The sequence below is a fragment of the Perna viridis genome, chromosome 2, assembly GCF_037379345.1.
Source record: "Perna viridis isolate PV_CMFRI_1.1 ecotype Kerala chromosome 2, ASM3737934v1, whole genome shotgun sequence".
Taxonomy (NCBI): domain Eukaryota; kingdom Metazoa; phylum Mollusca; class Bivalvia; order Mytilida; family Mytilidae; genus Perna; species Perna viridis.
In genome coordinates, this window is record NC_142446.1 from 39,404,363 (window position 1) to 39,425,593 (window position 21,231).

Here is a 21,231-nt window from a genome sequence, read left to right on the forward strand (position 1 = left end):
CAACAAAGCTATCATTGTTTATTTATTTGCAGAAAAATCAAATAACATAAAGATAATAATTATAAGAAATCATAAGAAAAGAAACAATTGCACAAGCCCAACTTATAACATAAATGACACAGCAACTAAATTCTCTGAACAAATGAATTTGGACTAGAGTGTACACACAAGAAACATTAAATATACTTTTAATTAACTGTAACCTGAGATATAGTTATCTCTTTATAGGCTATGTAACAGTTTCAGAAACAAATTAATACTTTCAGCATGATGTCAATAAACTCTTAGCTTGTCATAGTTTATGTAAATGTACAATACAATTATAACACAAACAAAAACTATTGGCAGCTAGTATGGCAAAGAAGGATTTGACCTGGTATTCATTGACTCTAGGCTTACTTTGCTGTTGTTTTTATATTTGGTTTTACTAAACAGTGACGATTTATGAAAAGAAACCTGAAGATGGTGTTATATTCTACTTACTACAATGATTGGAAACTTACATTTACAAAGTGTGTTTCAAAACAATCAAACTGAAAGTACCTTGAAAGAACATTACATATACACTTAAAGTAAATTACATGAACCCTAGCAATTGATCCATAGACCATTCTGAACATGCATGCCAGAGTTGTCAGGTCAAGTATTACTAATCCTCTACACCCAGTATATATGATACACAAAAACTCTTGTGGATAAGTGATTCGTAAGAAACAAACGAAAATGAATCTTAAACCTCCACAAATTATTAGCCTAAAAGTATATTATAGTATGAACTTTCAGGTTTCATAGTATATAAATAATAAAAAGAAATATATGGAGACAAAAAAAAAACAGGAATGTTTCACTAGATATGTAAATTGTGATTGATATGAAATAAAACAAAAGGGAGTAGGTCAGTTATGAATTGTTGTAGTTACAAGTAAATTTGAAGGTTTACTATACTCCCCTAACTAAATATGAGTATAATACTGAAACAATTTGTGACATGAATAAAATAATGCTATTTAGGTTCATTAGAAGTTACAATGTTATTGACCTTTACTACTACTCAAGATAGGGATCTAAAAATAATTAATAAAATTTTAAGATCCACTTAACATTCAATAAAATTTATATTTGTCTTTTAAGTTGATAAGAAAACATTAACTTCAAATGGCCCTATACAATATACATTTAATTCCATACATAAATAATAACTATAATAATTGACTTTCAGGTTAATGATCATTCTATATATAAATGACAGAATAAAACAAGAAAAAAAAACAAAAAAAACTAAGAGGTAGAAATATTAAAAGCTTCCAGATAATGTTTTGTTAATTATAAAAAAGACAAAAACAAAGATGGATTTCTTATCAGGTAAAATAAGGATAAATTATATAGGTTGTTGCATAATGATATGTGAAGTAATTATAATGAAAACGGTATATTTAAAAGGTAACTTGACTAAAAATTCATTTGATCCTACTTGGATAATATTCCACATAAATGAAAACAAACAATTCAATCAATTCACTATTGGTTTGCATGACAATAGATAGAACACCAAGCCCCAATGTCCCCCACTGCATTCTATGAATATTTATAAAAATAAGAAAGCATTAGAGTCTTACCATGTGGTGCAGATGAAATTAATTCAGCAAGATTTTCAAAGTTCAAAGAGCAGTAACTCTAACAAAAACAATTGGTCTGCATCTTGTTTCAAAATTGGCTTAGCTATTGATGGTAACAACCTTTACTATAAATCTTATGACAATTTAGAAAGAATTATAGGAGTGAGAGCACTTACAATGTTTGGATGACACCTGGCATTATCCCCACAAAATTTTACAGCAGGGAATAAAAACAGTGAGAGGAATGAATACAAGTTAATTTCATTCCTATTGTTTTGTCCAAATGTGGCATAATTTTTTTTTGTAAAATTAATAAAAGAATATAAAAACAAATGAAAATGAAGAAAAACATTTTGACAAAAAGATTGGACTGGAACCTATCACTTTGCTGTGAAAGAGACTATACAAAAATATGTATGTAGCAGAACATAAAATCATTATAAACACTTTCAGAGATAAATAAATCGGATACCTACAATGATATGAGGTCAGACATGATATGTGAATAGAAATAAGAAATCAGTAAAAATATCTTTTGGTAAAAGCTTTTATACTGTCAACTGTACATATATATATTTCTGCTTAAAATGTATTCTCCGATATGTTTTAAATAAATCATTTGAGTTTAAAAAATATTTTGGACAATGTTAGTGTTCACGTGAAAGTGTTTTTTTTTTAAAAAAAAACAACATTCCGAACATTTCATCAAAATATACATTTGTAACAAGTTTTAAACTAACTCTTTAAAATACCACCAATTGTGTTTGTGATGAAACTTTTCATCAGAAAATATTTCATAACACATCACTAATTTATTAGACTTTTGAATGGAAGGAGAATTTAAAATGCATAGTGAAGGTACATATTATGGCCAGGCATACAATTTATGTGTAACATTAATGGATTTCATATACATGAAATAAATGACATAAAATAGGGAGTTACTTTTGTTTGAGCCCATAAAATAAATGAGGAATGTACAACTTATACAAGAAATTGTTTTGTTTAATAACAGTATTTTACCAAAATATAAATGAATTCTTAATAGTACGGACCCTTTCATAACCTGTGAAGTGAGAAATGAGGAACACATTTTTTTAACATTTGTTTTTGTTTTTAACAAAAATCCTCCAATCCATGCATGTTTATTTTTAACGGTGAATTACTTTTGATCGTACTGGCACAGAATTTTAGTACTGGTCTAATTCTTCAGTTTACATCTGGTGTTCAAATTAATTTTTACTGTTCAAGAAATTGGGAAAATATTATATTTATATATTTGTTAAAATCTTGTAAAATCAACATAGAGGCTCAATTGTCTCTAAATCAAGTTCTATAACACATGTATTTATATCTTATTTCTAAGGTATGTTAATTCAACCTCAAATCTGAAACTCACCAGTCAAAATCTTTTTATATAATCTATCTTAATTTCTTCATCTTTGAAATTTCAACCTTAATTTGAACATACTAATATTTACTGTATCTGAACCAACCATGCAAAAAATTGTGATCGGTCATTGATCCGTCAAAATGATCCATTAAACCGATGATCGTATCATGTGATAGCTGAGCAGACAATATATTTTACAGATTACATTGTTTCGTTTGTCAATTTTTATACATATTTACATAATGCAAAAGATTTCACCATCAATTAATTACTTTTATTTTACACTTTTTTTTTAACAAAATACAATATGTGGATCTAATATCTTAAATTTTGGATAAATATAATTGCCAGTACATTGGATTTGTTAAAGTTTTAAGTTTACATGAACTGATCATCTGTCAATTTACAGAACAAAACTGTGGTCACCGGTCATCGATACATCAAATAGTTACATGGATTGGTTCGGGGACTGCACTCAGAATCTGATATACTACTATTGTTATAGGGCTGTAAATTCAGAAAATATTGCAATGTTTTTATTATTAACACAACAAGTAAGGGTCACCTTTGGGAATTCATGTATGAAAAAATTAAGATTTGTTCTCAATAACAAACAAAGCAAAACTGCATAATTGTAAAAAATGAAAAAAAGTTGCAATAATAAAATACAAACAATAACATTTGAATTAACAGTACCATAATTGAAAGCTGATTTCATATACTATATAGTAATCAAGAAGAGCAAAAATAACAATTGAAAGACACCTGACACCTAGCACAATAAAACAATTTGGCACCGATTGAAGCAAAATAACCCATTAACCATGTGAATCAGATCAATGTCTTGATTTGTTCATCTACTGTATACTGTCCTAGATAATTCTTGTTGGTTTTTTCTTATATATTTGCATTACACTCTTCCTGTATTTTCTTGATCTTTGCCATTGGGAATGATCCAAGTTCTTTGAAACATTTCTGAAAGTATTCAAGTAATTAGTAAAATGATGGCTCTTCAAGTACATTTTTTTCTTTTAATTAAAGTTTGAAGTGTTCAAAGTCTCATAACTCAAAACTGAAAAAGATAACTATGTACGTTAGCCATAAATCCCTGCTGTGGCAAATCTACTTAATAAAATATAACTTGAGAAGAAACTTCTTGTAAAAGTAGAAATAATCAAAAATCAAATTCGGAAGTAATGAATAAATGATAGATAAATGATATATGTTTTAGATTTAGACTATATAGTGAAAGACTCAGAGGAGTTGTGTTTATATATTGGTCTCTAACAAACTTTGCCAAAAAATAAATGGCAGTAAAGTATGCATTTCCACACTTCATAACAATACATCTAACAAATAATGCATCCATGCAGTGGTTTCTGAGGAATTGCATCAACAGCATTGTTGATACATACTGAAAACAGCCTTAGTCCCATAACTCAAATTCACCAAAACAGTGATGAAGTAGTTTGCACATCTACACTTCATAACAATAGATTAGAACACACCAAATCAAGTCAAGTGGTTACAGAGGAGTTGCATCCACAAATCATAACGGATGGAGAGAAAGAAACCAACTATCACCATGTATCTCCACCACTTTGTAGCAACTATAGATGTACATTTATAGATCAAGACCTGTACATTTCAATTTTGGAAAGTCTCTATCTTTAAAATGTAAAAAAGGCCATTACTTTTCTTTGAATATGATGAAAATATCAAATTGAGTGGAATTTGATATCTATTCCAGAAATAATTAAATATGACAAAGTGGTTTAGAATTATCAAATGGATAGACGAACTGCAGCATATACCTTAATACTGGTACTGCCATCAAAAATAGGCAATAATCAAAAACCATCCTCATAACTAACAGCCAGCTGTGCAATACCCACCTGTAAGAAAGTTTGACAATCAACAATTTTAGGGTTGTTCACAATCTCCTTAAATACATCAGTGATTTCAGTGAAGGATTTGCATGCTAATATCCTTTCTCTGTTTTGTATCACCAACATGGCACTGACTCTGTACAATACTTTAGCACCTTCATAGAACATACAATCCCATATCCTTAATACAGTCTGTAAAGTAAATAATTCCTAACATACTCATTGCATAAACAATTAATACCTGTAGGATAGGATAAATACTATACAACTACCGTTATAATATCAATTTTTATGGTATGTGTCAACTAAAAAAATATAAGTTTGAGCTTCTGCAGTTTTTGAAATGATATACTATTTCATTGTAAAAAAAAACTAGGCTACTAATCTAATAATCCATGATGAGAAAGTCAGATCTCTTAACACTTATCTGTAACAATCCCTAATTTTTATCATAACACAAAAAAATCTGTCAAAATTAATAATTTTGAACTGTGTGCTTTTTCAAACTTAATACATGGAGCTTTCCTGCACACAAAATCCAAATAAATTTCAGAGAATCCCTGAAAATAAATACTTCTGAAAAGTCAAAGTGTACTGCAAACATATTATTTTTCATGGTTGCTTATTTTCAAGGATTCTGTCAAGTGAACATATTCGTGGTTATCAATTTTCGCATTTAAAAAAGAGAATAAGCATTATATGGTGTTAAAAATCAATTCCGCAGGTTCTATTTTTTGCACTTTTTTGTCCACTGTGATAATAATGAAAATTAGTACACTGCAAAAATAATATATTTACAATAGGTGTTAACCTTGGAAAATTCTAAAGTGGGGATATCTCCCTCTAAAAATTTCCTAAAAGTAGGAGATTTTTGCCAGGCTTTGTTTTCACAACATGTCTTACATTAACATTTAGCAACAGACCTTATTTGAACTTAAATCCAATTTCACTGTGACAATATGTTGTGACATATCCTTCCCTGAATGAAGACATGCAATATTTCCAAATATTACAATGATAGTAAACTATTGATCTTTATGATTATTACAAGTTCACGATCAATGTTTTTTTCAAGAATATTAAAGTAACTGTTACTACAATTTTAAGCCCAATATTCAAATAAGACGGTATAAATTAGCAAATGCAACTGATATCCCACTTGATATGGGCATGTAGACAGAAGATTGTTGATTTATTTATGAAATATCAGTGGGGGCTCCTGCCATAGCAGGAGACTTAACACCTATGATTAATAAAGATGCTTAAAATTACAGTAGATCAACACATAAGCTTATTAAAGGTGGTTCCACATATATCATATATTTATGTATATTGAATTTTGAATTTGACTTTACATCCAGGAATCAGAGGAAAATGCCTGTTTTGGCCTTCTTTAGCTTCCAATTCCAAAATTGGTTTGTGCCAAAACCCCAAAACAATACAAATGGAAAACTTTGTGGTTTGGAACTTTTATGTTACTATCAAGATCCACCATTAAATATTAAAACAAGGTGTCTGCAGACAACAACAACAACACAGACTACAGAAGCAAAGCATTATATAATTTTTTACTGTCTTATAAAAATACAACATTTGTTATAGTATATGAATGATAAATAATTGTTTATAAAAGTTTTCTACTAAATGAACCAGTATCAAAGTTATCACAATCACATGAAAAGGGTGCATTTCATGCAATAAAATAGCTATGTATGGAGCTACATAAGCACTACAATGCAGAGGCATAGCTAGAATGTTGATACCATCATGTGGCTGAAAAAAAAAAAAAAAAAAAACTGATGTGGTGTAAAAATTGCTGCTTTTTACAGCCTAAAATGGAATACAATTTTCAACTTTTAAGAATAATTAGAAGCCTATGTTAAGAGATTTGTGTTCTTTAATATACATGCTTGCTATGCTGCTGCATTGTTCTAAGCAGTCTACTCTTTTTAATAGTTCAATTCATCTAGTTCCTTTTCCGTGCCACTTCTAGACAAATCCACCTAATAATGACACATTGAGATGCTATTTCAAGAATCATACATGAAATATTTTCCTTTCTCAGACAACTCCAATTGTTTGACTACAACTGGCATTACTCTATAATGTTAGTGTTCAGAACAATTCCAGTTAAACATAAAATACATCCAGGGAAGACAATAGTACACAAATTAGCCTTGGACAGACACAACAATGTTGATATTATCTAAAGTATTTCATTTCAGTTGCAGAATTGTGACAATTTTTTGTGATGAATGAATAGCTTTTCCAACATTCCTGACTTCTCTTAGGAGTCTTGCATGGACAGTAATTTTAATGCCTTCCTGAAGTTAAATTTGTTTAAATGGAACAGCCTGTAAGATGCACAATTGTTCCTCTTCATTAAACTGTATTAGTACATGTTGTATCACATGATATAAAGATTTTTAACCTTTTAATTACTCTTCTAAGGTTGCTTACCAATCAATTCTAAATTAAGAATAAAAAATGAAAGTTATTCTGAAGAAACAGAAGTTACAAAAATTTAGTTCCCCCTCATGTTATGTATTGTAATAAAGAACTACAAGTCATGCAATAATGTATCCTAGAAAGTATGTTCAGTTAAACACCATTAGTAGCTTTCTAATTTTTCTAATAAACTTAATTCAAAACAGCAAAATATTATGATTGTAGTCCACTACAAATGTTCATGTAATGGTATTGTGACATCAAGTCAAATGTCAATCTTTTGTCATACCAAATGTTAATCTAAAGAAAAAAAAATCTTTAAACTGTCTGCTTGTGATATGGACATACTGGTACTCTATTCATAAAGAAGTACCAGTATGACAAAATGCTAATGAGAGGGGAAATGATGACAATCCAAAGGACTTTCAGTTTTCCCTAAGTGGACCAGTGATTTGTAACTATCACCCTTGAAAGTAAATTTGAACCCCTTAAAGCATGTCATCTCAGTATAAATATTTGACATTTTCCTTTAACCTTGAAAACCAATAGTGTCTTTCTTCTCTATTATTTAAGTACTAAAGGTAAATCTACTGAAGGATGTTAATTCTGAAGGTGTTCTGAAATAACACAAGACAATGTGGTGGACAGATGAACAGTATTATTACAATATACAGGGGCGTAGCTGCCTATACGCAAATACGCAGTTGGGTACTTTAGGAAAAAGTAACAAAAATAAAAACACACATTTTATTTTAAAGATGAAATAAAGGTTTTATGCAATGACTCATTGGGGGCATTGAGCGATCCCCCCCTAGACCCCTCGCCGTAATTTTGCGTACAAATAAAACAGGCCTAGCTACGCCCCTGATATAACTATTACAACACCAAGGGTGAGGGGATTTATTAGATAACAAAGATAATGGAGCAGTCATTACACTATCATACAATTCTTAAGTTAACAAAATCAGTTATGTGTTATTTCAGTGGTTGTATGGACAATACTCATAAAGCAAGCCTTTACTTCCTTCAAAGGTAACAAGAATACAAAAAAAACACTTCTACAAGTTAGATGAAAATAAGTTGAAATTTACTTCAAAAGGTAAAAAGAAAAAAAACAGTCTCAACTTACCTCAACTGGTAAAACATCAGCAAATAAACAAATGAACCATTTTGTTCCAACAAGGCACCAAGATACACTGTGTTTTTCTATATGGGCATAAACTGCAGGATCTTTCCATCTGAAATCAAAGTTTTTTTTATAGTACTGTGAAATCTGTCTAAACAGAACCCTGGAAAATCTGAAAACCTGTCTAAGCAAGACATGTAAGTCCTGTTATATCAATTCATATGTATTTTGAACCTCGGTAAACCAAACAGCTGTCTTAACCTATCCAATTTTCTTACACAGAAGAGGGACAGTTAAGACAGGTTTCACCATGCACAGTTCTAACATTTAACCACCTTCATATATTGATAGGGTCTCATTAACCACTTCTTGGTCCAGTGGCCACCCCTCTATGAAATACCAGAAACACACTGAACTTAGACCTATGCATTGTAAATGCATATTCTGTGTGTATGTTGATCAAAAGAAGTCAAAATAAAGCAGACAATGTGTACTTTAAAATCATATTTGTAATTTGCTACAAAAGTGCATGAATATTGTTTACATGTGAAAGAAATTTGCCTCCATGCTGTCAGTTAAATAGCAGAAAAGATAATATAAGGATTTTAAATATTAATTATTCAACTCAATTTTTTTTTTAAATTTCTACAATCATCAAACTATTAGTGTGATAATTTTCCAAGCTTCACAATTGTATGCAACAGGAGTCAAACATCATTTGTCCTTGGAATTCACAGTTAAACTTTGAAAATTACTTTTTTAACATGTAAAGTAATGGAAACATTAGAAGTGGTTAGTGAGACCTAGAGCTATTAAATTCATCAATGTTTAAAAAAAATAGAATTATCATATCAGTATATGCTTCAATGAACAAGACTTTTAGTATTATCTTTTAATTTTGATAATTCCATGGAAAATGAATAGTAAACTTGGTAACTACAGTTCAACTTTAAAGATTTTTATCAATAAAGATAGTTTTTCAAAGTTTATAAAATCTGAATCATTACCACCAAGCTATTTATTATCTACACAGATGTTCGCAAAACCATGCAAAGATAAATGGTCATCCAAAAACAATTAGGCTTGGAAGAAATTTCTGAAGAATCAGCCCTGACTTTTACTTTTTCTTCATATGTAATTTGGAGAGTATTCAAATGATACAGGGACAATTTGTAACATGAAAAAAATAATATATGTACTAAAAAAAGACATACAATCACCATTTAAAAACCCTTACTTTAATATAGGAAGAAAAGTGCTAGCAAATAAGCAACCTAAAAGCAAAGTATAAGTTTATTATTCTCCAAGGAATGAAGATTTGAAAAATCATCCAGATTATTTTGCAAAATTGCAAGTCCCCAATTTTCATCTTACTTAATAACTTCTCCTAAAAGTTCCTGGTCAACTTTAACTGCTCTCATATCAGGATGGTAGTAATCTGAAATCAAAACAAATTCAGTTTAATCTGCTATAAATGTCCTCAAATATTAGAACACTTATTTCCTAAACACCATGCAGGTGCAAAAACAACGATGATTCACAGAAAAAAAATTATTCAAGACTATTGATGTTCCTACATCATTCTTTTTACCATTCTGATAAAAATTGTGGTCAGTTTGGTACAAGAGAGATAATCTTATGTTCAGTCATCATCACGGCATAAAGCTTTTCATCACATATTTGGAAGTGATATGGATATTTTAGACCCCTTTCATAATGCTGCAAGTTGCAAGCCAATATCATTCCCAGGCTGACAACTGGTTATCAGCTGTTGTCAAAGACAACATCATTGACATTAGCCTATGTTCAATGGTAACATTATTGGTAAAGAAAGTAAAGTTCTGATTATAAATCAAATAAATTATTTATAAAGAAGAAATAACATTCAAATACACCTTGTAAAAGTCAACCAGAGTTTTTTGTCATGATTTAAATAGGTGATAAAAAGATCATTACACTGCATTTGTAGGTACAAGGGCCAATATGGAAAATGCAATGTCTATAATTATATTATCGTTATTTCCTATGCACAGATTGAAACCTAAACTGGACACTCAAGAGAGCCTGAATCACTCATCTGGTTAACCATTTGCTTATTTGAAAAACTTGAGGAATGAGACGGGCTAAGTTAAAATCAACTAAATTATCAAATATAGGAAATGCTTTAATAGCATTTTCATGACCTGAACCAGAGATTTTGCTAAAGGCAACAATTTTTGAATTATTTTCAAAAACCTGTCTAAATCCAACCCCTAAATTCCATTTTTAGTATAGGCAGCCGTATCTATTCACGGAATAAAAATCAAAACAGTCATTTTGAGCACAATACACTAAAGAGCTATTATGCTTATTTTCATTCAATGATCTTAAATGGTTTTAGAGAAGATTTTCAAAGTTGTACATGTGAAAAAAAACAACAAAAAACTGTTTCAGGGGCCGTAACTCCTACATCAGTCAATGAATGGTTTTTGCATAGTTCCTTCTCATGATGCTTAACAATTTCACCCAGCATAAATTTGCTAAAGACAACGGTTTTTGAGTTATTTGCAAAAAAAACTGCCTTCTGACCCCTATGTTCTATTTTTAGTAATGGCAGCCATGTTTTTTCATGAATCAACTATCCCAAAAGTCATTTTCTGTGGGATACTCTAGGGAACATATATGCTAACTCATTGAATTCTGTGCAACAGATTTTGAGAAGATTTTCAAAGTTGCACATGCAAAAAATGCAAAGAAAAAACTGTTTCAGGGGCTGTAACCCCTACATCAGTTGGTGAATCGTTTTTGAAAATTTCGGCATAGGTCTGTCTCACGATGCTAAACAATACTATCCATGCCTGAAATTTGCTAAAGGCAATGGTTTTTGAGTTATTTGCAAAAAAACTGCCTTCTGACCCCTACGATCTATTTTTAGTAACGACAGCCATGTTTTTTCATGAATAAAAAATCCCAACACTCATTTTGTGTGGGATACCCTAAAAAACATATATGCTAACTTTCATTGAATTCTGTGCAATGGATTTTGAGAAGACGATTTTCAAAGTTGCACATGCGAAAAATGCAAATAAAACGAAACTCCTACATCAGTTGGCAAATTGTTTTGAAAATTTTGGCATATGTCTGTCTCATGATGCTGAACAATATTACCCTTGGCCAGAAATTTGCTAAAGGCACCCTAAGGAACAATCATGCCAAGTTTAAAACCTGTCAGTCCAGTAGTTTCAGAGGAGGAGAAAATTTGTCCACAACGACAATGGACACTAAGTGCTCACTTGGCCTTTGGGCAGGTCAGCTGAAAACAGCATCAGGTTTTTTTCTCTATCTCAATCCAAAGCTGTAACAGAAACACTGGTTTTTTTCTACCATGAATTATCCCCTTCCCTAAATCATTTTAAAAGCTAGGCTTAAAGACCAAACTGTCTCTTTTTTTTTCCATTTCCGTCTATTATACACCGTAGTATCTAAATAGTACCTAAATTGAGCTTGTTTTTTTAAGTCAATTTATTAAGACTTTTTAAAACAGGATTAATTTTCTTTGTATCAATCTTAATTGTTAAAAATATTGACATATTTTTCAAGGACTTTTTAACATTTACTACTAAGATGGAAAAAACTACACAAATAGCTTGTCTGGACCAGTGATGCTATCACTCAAATGACCAACTCCAACATTCAGATAGCCATGCAGATAAAACACAAAAAACTAATTCAAAGACTTTTCCTCTCAATAAATTTTTCACAATCATGCATCATGTACATTCAACTTCAAAACAGAAAATAATTTGAATTCTGTTATACCTATTCTAAAATTAGTTAAGATGAATTTGAAGTAAAATATGGACAGAAAAAATATTTCTTTCACAGTGTTTGTCTATTTGTACAGTTTGAACCAATTCTTTACATAACATCAACTGAAGTTGAAATGGATATAATTGTACAAATCATTTAATTTTTGAAGGTTCCCAACCATTAAAAAGATTGCCACATATACAAAGTGGCAAAATGTCAAATAGACAGAAAAGTTAAGTCCAATTCGTGCATGTAGGCATGATAGAATATTATGTAAAATCACCTACTGAAACTGTGGCAAAGCCTATCTTTAGAGGGATGTAATCCTACACAAATTGATCAATGTACATGGTTAAAGTCCATTTTAGTTTTGGTTTGTGGGGGGGGGGGATAATAAGTTTTTATAAATGACTTTACCTGGCAGTAATTGGTTAATCAATGTGTCTACCAACCAGAATACTTTCTCTTCATCCTTCACAATGAGTAATAACAGACCAACAATGAAATTCAATCCCTAAAATAGAAATGCAAATTTATAATCAATAACTGAACTAAGCAGTATTCAAATTCACTAGAAGATCTGTGCAATCCCTTTCAGAAGACTGGAATTCACTAGTAGAATATCCCAGCCATTCCAAGACTGGAAAACATGCTTTGAAAACACAGGTTTATGGTTCAGATATTTGAAACTGCATTAAGAATATTTATACATGTACATTCCAAATAATATTTTGTTTGTCTGTTGTTGTAGTGAATTTTTAAAGCCTTATGACTGTTATAACTTTTATGTATAATGGAAATATTGTAGTACTATTGCTTTCCTTTTGGAATGTGATTTTACTGTGAATGACATGCAAAAAAAAAATATTATTAGGATTCAAATTTTCCGAGAATTTTTACAGCATTCAGATTTTAATCACTCATATCATTCAATAAGTGAAAGTAAGTCAATTGCATTCTTATTTATGTCTATCATATAATATGATTAACGAAACGTGTATTTTGTTGTTGTTCATACCATGATATGTTTTGATTCTATTTATACACACAAAACAATTGTTATCAACGGATAAGTGCCACCCACATTTTATATCTTTTAAGGCAGTTTGAGTACTTTGCATTTCATTTCCTTTGGATTGCTTTCCATAAACCTGTACAAACAGGGTTCTTGAATTTCCATTTTCCCTTCACCAACAATGTAAATTAGAAAAGGGAAAGTAATATTTGTTAGATTCTTTCTTTCTTTGATTTTTGTTGTAGAATTTTCATACAATGCTGTCCCACTGAAAGCAGAAAATTTCCAAAATTCTAGAGCACTGAAGCATTTTTATTCATATGGTCGACTTTCAAAGTTCTGATACATATTAAATTTGTAACCATCCACATTGGAACCAACTAACAATGAAACACCAATCTATGTTTCAACTGAAGACCCAAACCATATAATGAGAACATCCTTTGTTTTATTGCATTGTACCTGGCAGTATCCTTGGTCATGGTTTTTATGGCAGACAGCAGATAGGACATTTCTGAGAGGCTTGCGTAACCCATCTGATGTAGTGAAATATATGTTTTCTGGGAATGTTCTGTGGAGATCTGCAAAGAAGTATAGATAAGATATTTGAAACATTGAACATTTTATCATCATAACTTTATGCTATTAAAACAACTTTACATATACTGATTTTGTCCACATTCAAAATGAAGAAGTAGTTTATCCATGACGGGTATCTGCCTTGTAAAAATCAACCTTAATCAACTCTGATCTTAACCTTAATCCAGAAGGCCTCATAATAGACAGATGTCTTCTTTTGCCACCTGTGTAAGTTTCGGTAGTTTGTTAAGAGACGAACAGCAGAACAAAATCATTTTTTTGTCCCCTGGTTTATTATATAAAAGATAGAGAAAATAACTGTTTGAATGTACTTTCTGCAGCCTCCTTGATTATGTTCCAAAAAGTCAGAGGTAAAATGTTTTCATTTGTTTTCCTTTACAATTTCAGGTATCAAGTTTAAGACTTCAATTCTTACATGATAGAAATTTTTTATCTTATACATGTACATGTATATTCTAAAATATACCAAGATCAATTGTGTCCAATAAACTTGCATCTGTCTGACTGGCCAATAATTTCTTATATGTGTCTGGATTCTTCTTCATCTTTTCGTCAGCCCCACTGACACACATCCATACCTGTAATATGAACAGAAAATAATGCACATTTCAAAATTTCAGTGTGTCTTTTCTATAATACATGTATTTGCAATCAAAAAGAATTGCAATGTTGCAGTGGTAGAATCTCATCAAAATTTGTTTTTGGTAGAAAGCAGAAAACTCTGGTTTCAAAACTATTTCAGGAAATATTAATTTCTTTCCCTAATGTTGTACAAAGAAGTAAAAGTTTAATAAATTACCTTACAATGTAAGCCAAATGCAAATAATCAAGGAAAGGAAAGGTAGTGGGTATCCTTTCGACAAATATTATTTAATCATGTGACCTTAACTTCTGACCTATGGCCTTGAAAATCATTAATTCAAGGTCTTTGTTTTAAGAAGTAAGTATAATCCTGCTTAGTAAAAATCTTATGAAAAACTTTGATTATAGAGTGTTCACAATAATGTTTAAGACAAAAGTACAGACAAAAAATAGTATCTTTGAGTTAAAAGTGAACTACTGAAAAATGTGATCTGGCTTTAAGGAAATGTTATAAAGCTTGTTTATAGTACTTGTAAGTATAGGGGGAATATATATTCATAAAAAAATGTTACATACCATTGCACGGTGTCCATTTGGAATTCCTTTTCTACAAAATCTCTTCACTGAAAATAGAAATGAATCTAAAATAAAGACCCCTGCGTGTTTCTCAAAGTTTTTTGTACTTTTCTCTTCATATATATTTCAGTACAATGTAGAATCAATAATTTCCCATTCATCCATTGTTAAAACTCCATGGGGCATGATGTAGGGAATAGGAAATTCATAAAGCATACCATTTACTCACTTTTGTCTCAACTTAGCACAAAGTTAGCAAAATTTTAAAAAAATTGTCAGGGCTCCCACACCCTCCTTCCCCTACATCAACTACTGAACTACATTTTGAACATGTACATGTACTCTTTTTTACCATCTTTACATTTTGTATGACTTGTTAAAGATGTTTATCAAATATCTCTATTATATACTTTCCAGGCACAAACTACTGTAACTGGTTACATAAAGATAACTAGCATACTTAACTTGAATGTTGCCTACTCATATTATTTTCTACTTGGTAGGTACATGTAGGTAGGTGAATATTTTCTTATCTTATAAGGAAAGTATGAAAAGTAAAAACAGTATGGAATATATGCCATAAATCTAACAGTCTTGATAGAAAATGAAATGTTTTTGTATTAACCTTATAGGGCCTAGCAGATTGAATATTAATATTGTTATTCTTTAGACGTAAAACCCTTAAAACTAAGTAAATTTGATTGAACAGGTAATTACAACAAAAAAGTTTGTCAGTGTTGAACTTTTCTAGGATTCCACTTTCCCCTCACTGGGGCAAGTGCAATTTTTGTGAGGGAAAGTTGATTATTATGCCCAACTTCCCCTTTGGCAAGTAGAAAGCTTGAATTTTTCAAAGGAATTCTTAAGTGTGGAAAGCAATCTTCAAGTGTGGGAAAGTTAATCTTAATTTAGAGTTTTCCTGTGGAAACTTAAGTAACACTCCTGCTAAGAATCATGCGAAATGTGATGCATGGGTAAAAAGCCTACATATTTTTATTTTTTATATTTTGTTTGAATTGCCACAGTAAACAGAAATCAACATTTAGTTTTTCACATAATCCGTGTTCTTAGGAAATAAAAATTATATAGAATGCACTGTAGATTTCAAAATTAAGGGACACAACTCTGTAAATGACACTCAAACACAATAGAATCTGTTGGATTTTCAATATTGATAATCTCCTAAGAGCAGGCAGATTTAAATGAATAATTACACATTTCAAAGTATAGACCCATAAAACAACTTATGCCCTGTGCAGGTCCAGGTGTTAAAAGAATAGGACTGCAGCAGCGCTAAGCTTGTCGTATAAGGCGACTAAATAGTGCTCAGAAACCTAGCCAGGGGCTAGGCGCTCTGCCCACAGAGCAACTGGGATGTGTGCCCCAGGTGGTGGAATGGGGTACCCCTGGCGTGTTACATGCTGGGGTTGTCAGGCTATAATACGGAAAACCTGACCGCAAACCATAGTGGTGCACCGTGTTGGGAAAGATGCCACGTTCCTCGCACGTTAAAGAACCCTGCTGTGGTATTCGATAGGAGTAGGAACCTTTGCGCTCCGCCACAGGAGGCTAAATTGCCCGACTTTACCCATCCCCCTTTTTCCAGTGGCAATCAAAATTGGTCGACCCTATTATCCTTGTGCCCCATCCTTTTTTTTTTTTTTTTTCATTTCATGTTCATTTTATCATCCATTTCATGTTTATTGTCTGAATATAGCTGAAATATTGCTGCTCGGACGTTAAACCCCAACAAACAAACAAACAAAAATACAAAAATAAAAATATGTAGCCTTTTTTAGGGTGTATCACATTTTTCAGATTTTACATGATTCTTACAAAAACAGCTACTTAATATTTTGAAAAATCCTAGATTACTGAATTCATTGATAAGTATTAAGATATGAATGTTGCATTTCACTTTTTAGTACTTTTTAGTAGATTTAAAAAAATGTAAACTCCACAAAACACACATTTCAATATTGTCATGATTGTTGTACCCTGAGTCCATAAACCATTTCCCACATTAAATGAAGGAAAGATTTGATTTTATACAAGAAAACATATTCTAATAGAACACCACAATCAATTAATCCATTTAATACAATACATTATTTTATCTAATGTTTAATCTTTTGTCTATTAGTCTGGATACTTTACACAAAAGTTTTCTATCAATTCAATATTCCGGTAATAATTGATTATTAGTATTTTTCTATTTTCTCATATTTATGCTAGTATGAGCTGGTACTAGTAAATAGCTAATCCAGTGTAATATACTTTACTTGGCAAAGCAGGAAACTATAGTAAATTAAAAAAAAATTCAATAGTAATCTACATGGCCTTTGATTATTTTTATGACAGTATGACCCTGAATTTAAACTTTTTTTAACTTTTTTAAAGGCCTTTCTTAACTTTTAATTCCCTGTATGATTCATATTTTATTTACGTAACTATTCATTGGAAGCTTTACAAAATTCATCATTTCACAACAATATATACTGGTATGTCATTCCTACAACTGTAGAACATACTCCTTTACAGTGATAAAAGAAGTGGGTATTTCTAAGAATCTTCAATATATCTTAATGTAGTTAGAAGTATTATAAGTCTATAAACATAGTTCAAAATTTACTGCAATACACACATTTTTATTCACTGCATAAAGGGATGAATACAAAACAGATTAAAAAATCTTTGACACAAGTAACTCCTTATAAATCTAAAAATTAATGTGTTAGCCACTAATGCCTAAAGTCTATCAGATGCATCATTTATTGACAAATTATTCATTTATTTTGCCATAAGATACCAATAAAACAGCTGTTGTGACAAATAAACATTTATTGATTGTTAAGATTTACTAGTTTTTTTCACATTCTCCCATGCCCATAACATGTGTAATAGTGCTAGTTTAAATCAGTTATATGTTATTCTGCATCTGTACATGTATATTTGCATCATAAATTTTACACAGCAATTTTGAGGTTGCAGGAGTTTTTAACTGATAAAAATGAAAGGTTCAGCAATGGTAAATATTGAAAGCCTAAGGTCCATTTCTAGATATTCAAAGCCTATGGTCCAACCAGTAAATGTTTACAATACTTTGCACCTACATGTATATACATGTACATGTAAATAATTGAAGATCTAGGACCTTCATGTAGTAGATCTCTACATGTAACAGTAATCTAAATATAAAAGGACCCATTACCAACTTAGTGGTATCTTGGAAATATACTCACTGTTAGTGCAGGAGGATCCATTCTTCACCAGGTTATACCAAAGACTTTAAAATTGGTAGTCATTGCTTCTCCGTCAAGCATATCAAAGATAGGGTGATAATATGTTGGCTTTCTGTGTCAGAATTACTAGTCGAAGTTTTTTGCTTCTTTATGCAAATACATGTATTGAAAACTGTACAGTGGTCTGTGCCAAAAACTTTCAAAATTTCAACATTTTCCTTAATTTCCTATATCAAATATCTTAAAGGTACAGGCATAGAAGCAACTATATAAATATGGACTTTCAGAGTTCATTTCAACCTAATGTAAACCAAATTTAAAAAAAAAAAGATTCATGTACTTTGAAAAATAAAGAACTAAATGTCCTTTACAACTAAAAAAGACATCTGGTATCTGAGATACATGTATGACACTATACCTAAAGCATGTTCAAATCACACTTACCTTTTGCTGATTTTGGAATAAATGTTTTATCATCAACAAGTTTATCCCACTTAGCAGCCCTTCTGGCCAGTACTGAGATATAACGAGACATGAATTCTTCATGGGTTTCATAGTCAAAATCTTCACCACGTTCAAAGCCATATCCATCAACTTTGCTACAAAAAAGAAAATATAAAATGTTTCACAGGGTGCAGCCAAATCAGATATGACCACAAAGGTCAAACTGTGAGCAGTTGGGGCTAAAATGGACATACCACTCAAGATTGATACAGTTTTGAATTTTGATTGCTATTGGACATATTGACACAGGACAATAATTTGACTAGTATCGAAATTGTCCTTTTTGGGCTCCTAATACCTAAATGGTTCTTGTTACAACCTAAAAAATATTAATCCTAACATGTTTTGGGGGTATGGCTGCTATGGCACCTTGTGGTACAATGTCAAAGAAATCCTTTCTCCTAAATTTTTAATAGACAGCATTAGACAAGACACAAAATTATGGCATAAGCTCACTTGGACTCTTGGCCCAGGTAAGCTTTAGATAAATAACAAAATCTACTTAGGTCATGCACAGTGATCATGTAGTTTGTCAACTGTTCAGAGAATGTAACCTTATCATTTTCATAACTGAGGAAATTCTTGCAAATGAGCTCAATAAAACTTAGAGGTTTTAATTAATACCTACATAAACATGACAGCTCATTTTGGAGAACACAACACTCAGAATCTTTTGGATAATTGATTTTGAAACTTAAGCAAGTCCTGCATTTTGCACAAGTAATGATGGAAATCTAATGAGCACCATAGGCGGAATTACATGCTGAGTAAACAATTTCTTGCCCATTAATACATGTGTATCAATACCATAATGCATGTAAAATCAAAAGTCAGAAGTAACATATAATATAAAATCAGAAATGGTGTATGCAGTTAGGAAGTGATTGTTTGAGCTTTTAATGGAGACGGTACATTATTAGACATCTTGCTTATTCCCATTGTTTGAGAAATCAGCAATATAACAACACAGCAATACATTGCCACCAATTGGTGGAGGTCAAAACAAAAAATATCTCCAGCACTGAATACCAAAAGAGATTACCCGGAGCCTTACCTCAGAGAAGTAAATGTATATTACATTTATGATCATCAACACATCCTTAATAGGCAAACACAAGCATTTGTTTCTATCAATGGCTGAGAATAATCTGCCATTGATAGAAACAAGACTGTGTAGGCAAATCCTAAATTAACAATCAAAATGTATAAATGACAATCAAATGGTGATAAAATAAGTAAGATCATAAATAAAAGGGTTGGGAGCGCAAATTTCTATCTGTTAGACTTGACAAGTTACCGAGCAGATGACTTAAGAAAGTGCTATGATGAACAACTGTGCGATAAACTTCACAATCAATATCTAAATTGGTGATATCTTTTAATCTCACCTCCTGAGAGAATTGTCCTTGGACTGTGTTTCAACCATTTTTGTAAATGAGGAAGATAAGGACTAGAATCATAACAATCGATGAATCATAACTGTTTTAGCCCTGAACGTCATCTGCTATTTTTTAAGTTTGCGAAACTTCGTCTTACACCGGAAAGTAAGGGACAGTACTCTTCACGGTCCTGTTAAAAAATTACCACAACGGAACTATTTTCACTTCCCTTTTACCTTAAAACTCGAGTGAGGTATGAAACTGGCAAATTTATGTAATGCCCTGTACAATGATATCTTTAAAGGGGAAATAAATAGTAAATAAGTAAAATGTACAACTTAGGGGAAGTAACATGACGTTATGATTTATTACTGGCAAAATAGGAGGGTTTACAAAGAAAGAGTAATCAAGGGAACCAAGATTATAGCGGTAATCAAAAGAAAAAAATGTTAAGTAAGAAATATTGATCCCTTACCATTTTGTTTTCGAAACCATTGCTCCATCCCAAATTCAAATGTGAGAAAATATAATTTTATCAGCAAATATCTGTTTACTGTATGGTCTCAGAAAATATCCAGTTTTTCCAAAGTAGTTGGTTATAAACGCATTTTATTCAAATTTGGATAATCAATTCGCTCAGTTCTTCGATCATCGCATCTACCCCCAAAGAACTTGAGATAAAGGATACTACATACACTGTGAAGTCAGCCTCATATCTTGACCTACACTTAGAAATCGATGGTAAAGGAAAACTATTGACCAAACTTTACGACAAACGTGATGACTTTTCATTCAGAATTGTCAACTTTCCATTCATCTGTCACAACATCCCTTCAGCACCTGCGTATGGAGTGTTCATACCATAACTCATACGTTATGCCAGAGCTTGCCGAAACTACGCAGACTTTTTGTATCGCGCTAGCATTCTAACAAATAAGGTTCTGGAATAGGGTTATAGTGCTACAATATTGAAGTCATCACTACAGAAGTTTTATGGTCGTCATCATGAACTCGTGGATCGTTATGGTGTATCCATCTGCACCATAAAAACTGATTTATTCAACGTGTCATA

The 21,231-nt window shown here is 31.3% G+C and overlaps 1 protein-coding gene across 2 annotated transcripts; it reads right to left on the reverse strand.

Moving 5' to 3' along the window:
* Window positions 1–4: 4 nt before the first annotated feature.
* Window positions 5–20,306, reverse strand: LOC148624989 (growth hormone-regulated TBC protein 1-A-like). Of its 2 annotated transcripts, none has more exons than XM_088568171.1 (10): window positions 20,169–20,306; window positions 18,721–18,875; window positions 15,035–15,081; window positions 14,343–14,454; window positions 13,739–13,857; window positions 12,679–12,775; window positions 9,847–9,910; window positions 8,476–8,584; window positions 4,905–5,090; window positions 5–3,984 (listed from the first exon to the last, which is right to left on the reverse strand). In XM_088568171.1, the coding sequence occupies exons 1-10, from the start codon at window positions 20,204–20,206 to the stop codon at window positions 3,907–3,909; spliced, it is 1,005 nt and encodes a 334-aa protein (XP_088424297.1). In that variant the 5' UTR covers window positions 20,207–20,306; the 3' UTR covers window positions 5–3,906. The 2 variants fall into 2 exon arrangements, with proteins under 2 accessions (XP_088424297.1, XP_088424298.1); XM_088568172.1 differs by having other exon boundaries at window positions 3,858–3,984; window positions 4,824–5,090.
* Window positions 20,307–21,231: the final 925 nt, after the last annotated feature.

What these genes read in the sequence shown, in the direction of transcription:
- LOC148624989 (XM_088568171.1), bottom strand. Translation starts at nt 20,206, where the DNA reads ATGGTTGAAACACAGTCCAAGGACAATTCTCTCAGGAG. An exon ending in ATTGGACACAATTGATCTTG is followed by an intron (nt 13,858 to 14,342) that starts GTATATTTTAGA and finishes ACTTCTTTGCAG; the next exon opens with ATCTCCACAGAACATTCCCA. An exon ending in ATTGTCAAACTTTCTTACAG is followed by an intron (nt 3,985 to 4,904) that starts GTGGGTATTGCA and finishes GAATACTTTCAG; the next exon opens with AAATGTTTCAAAGAACTTGG.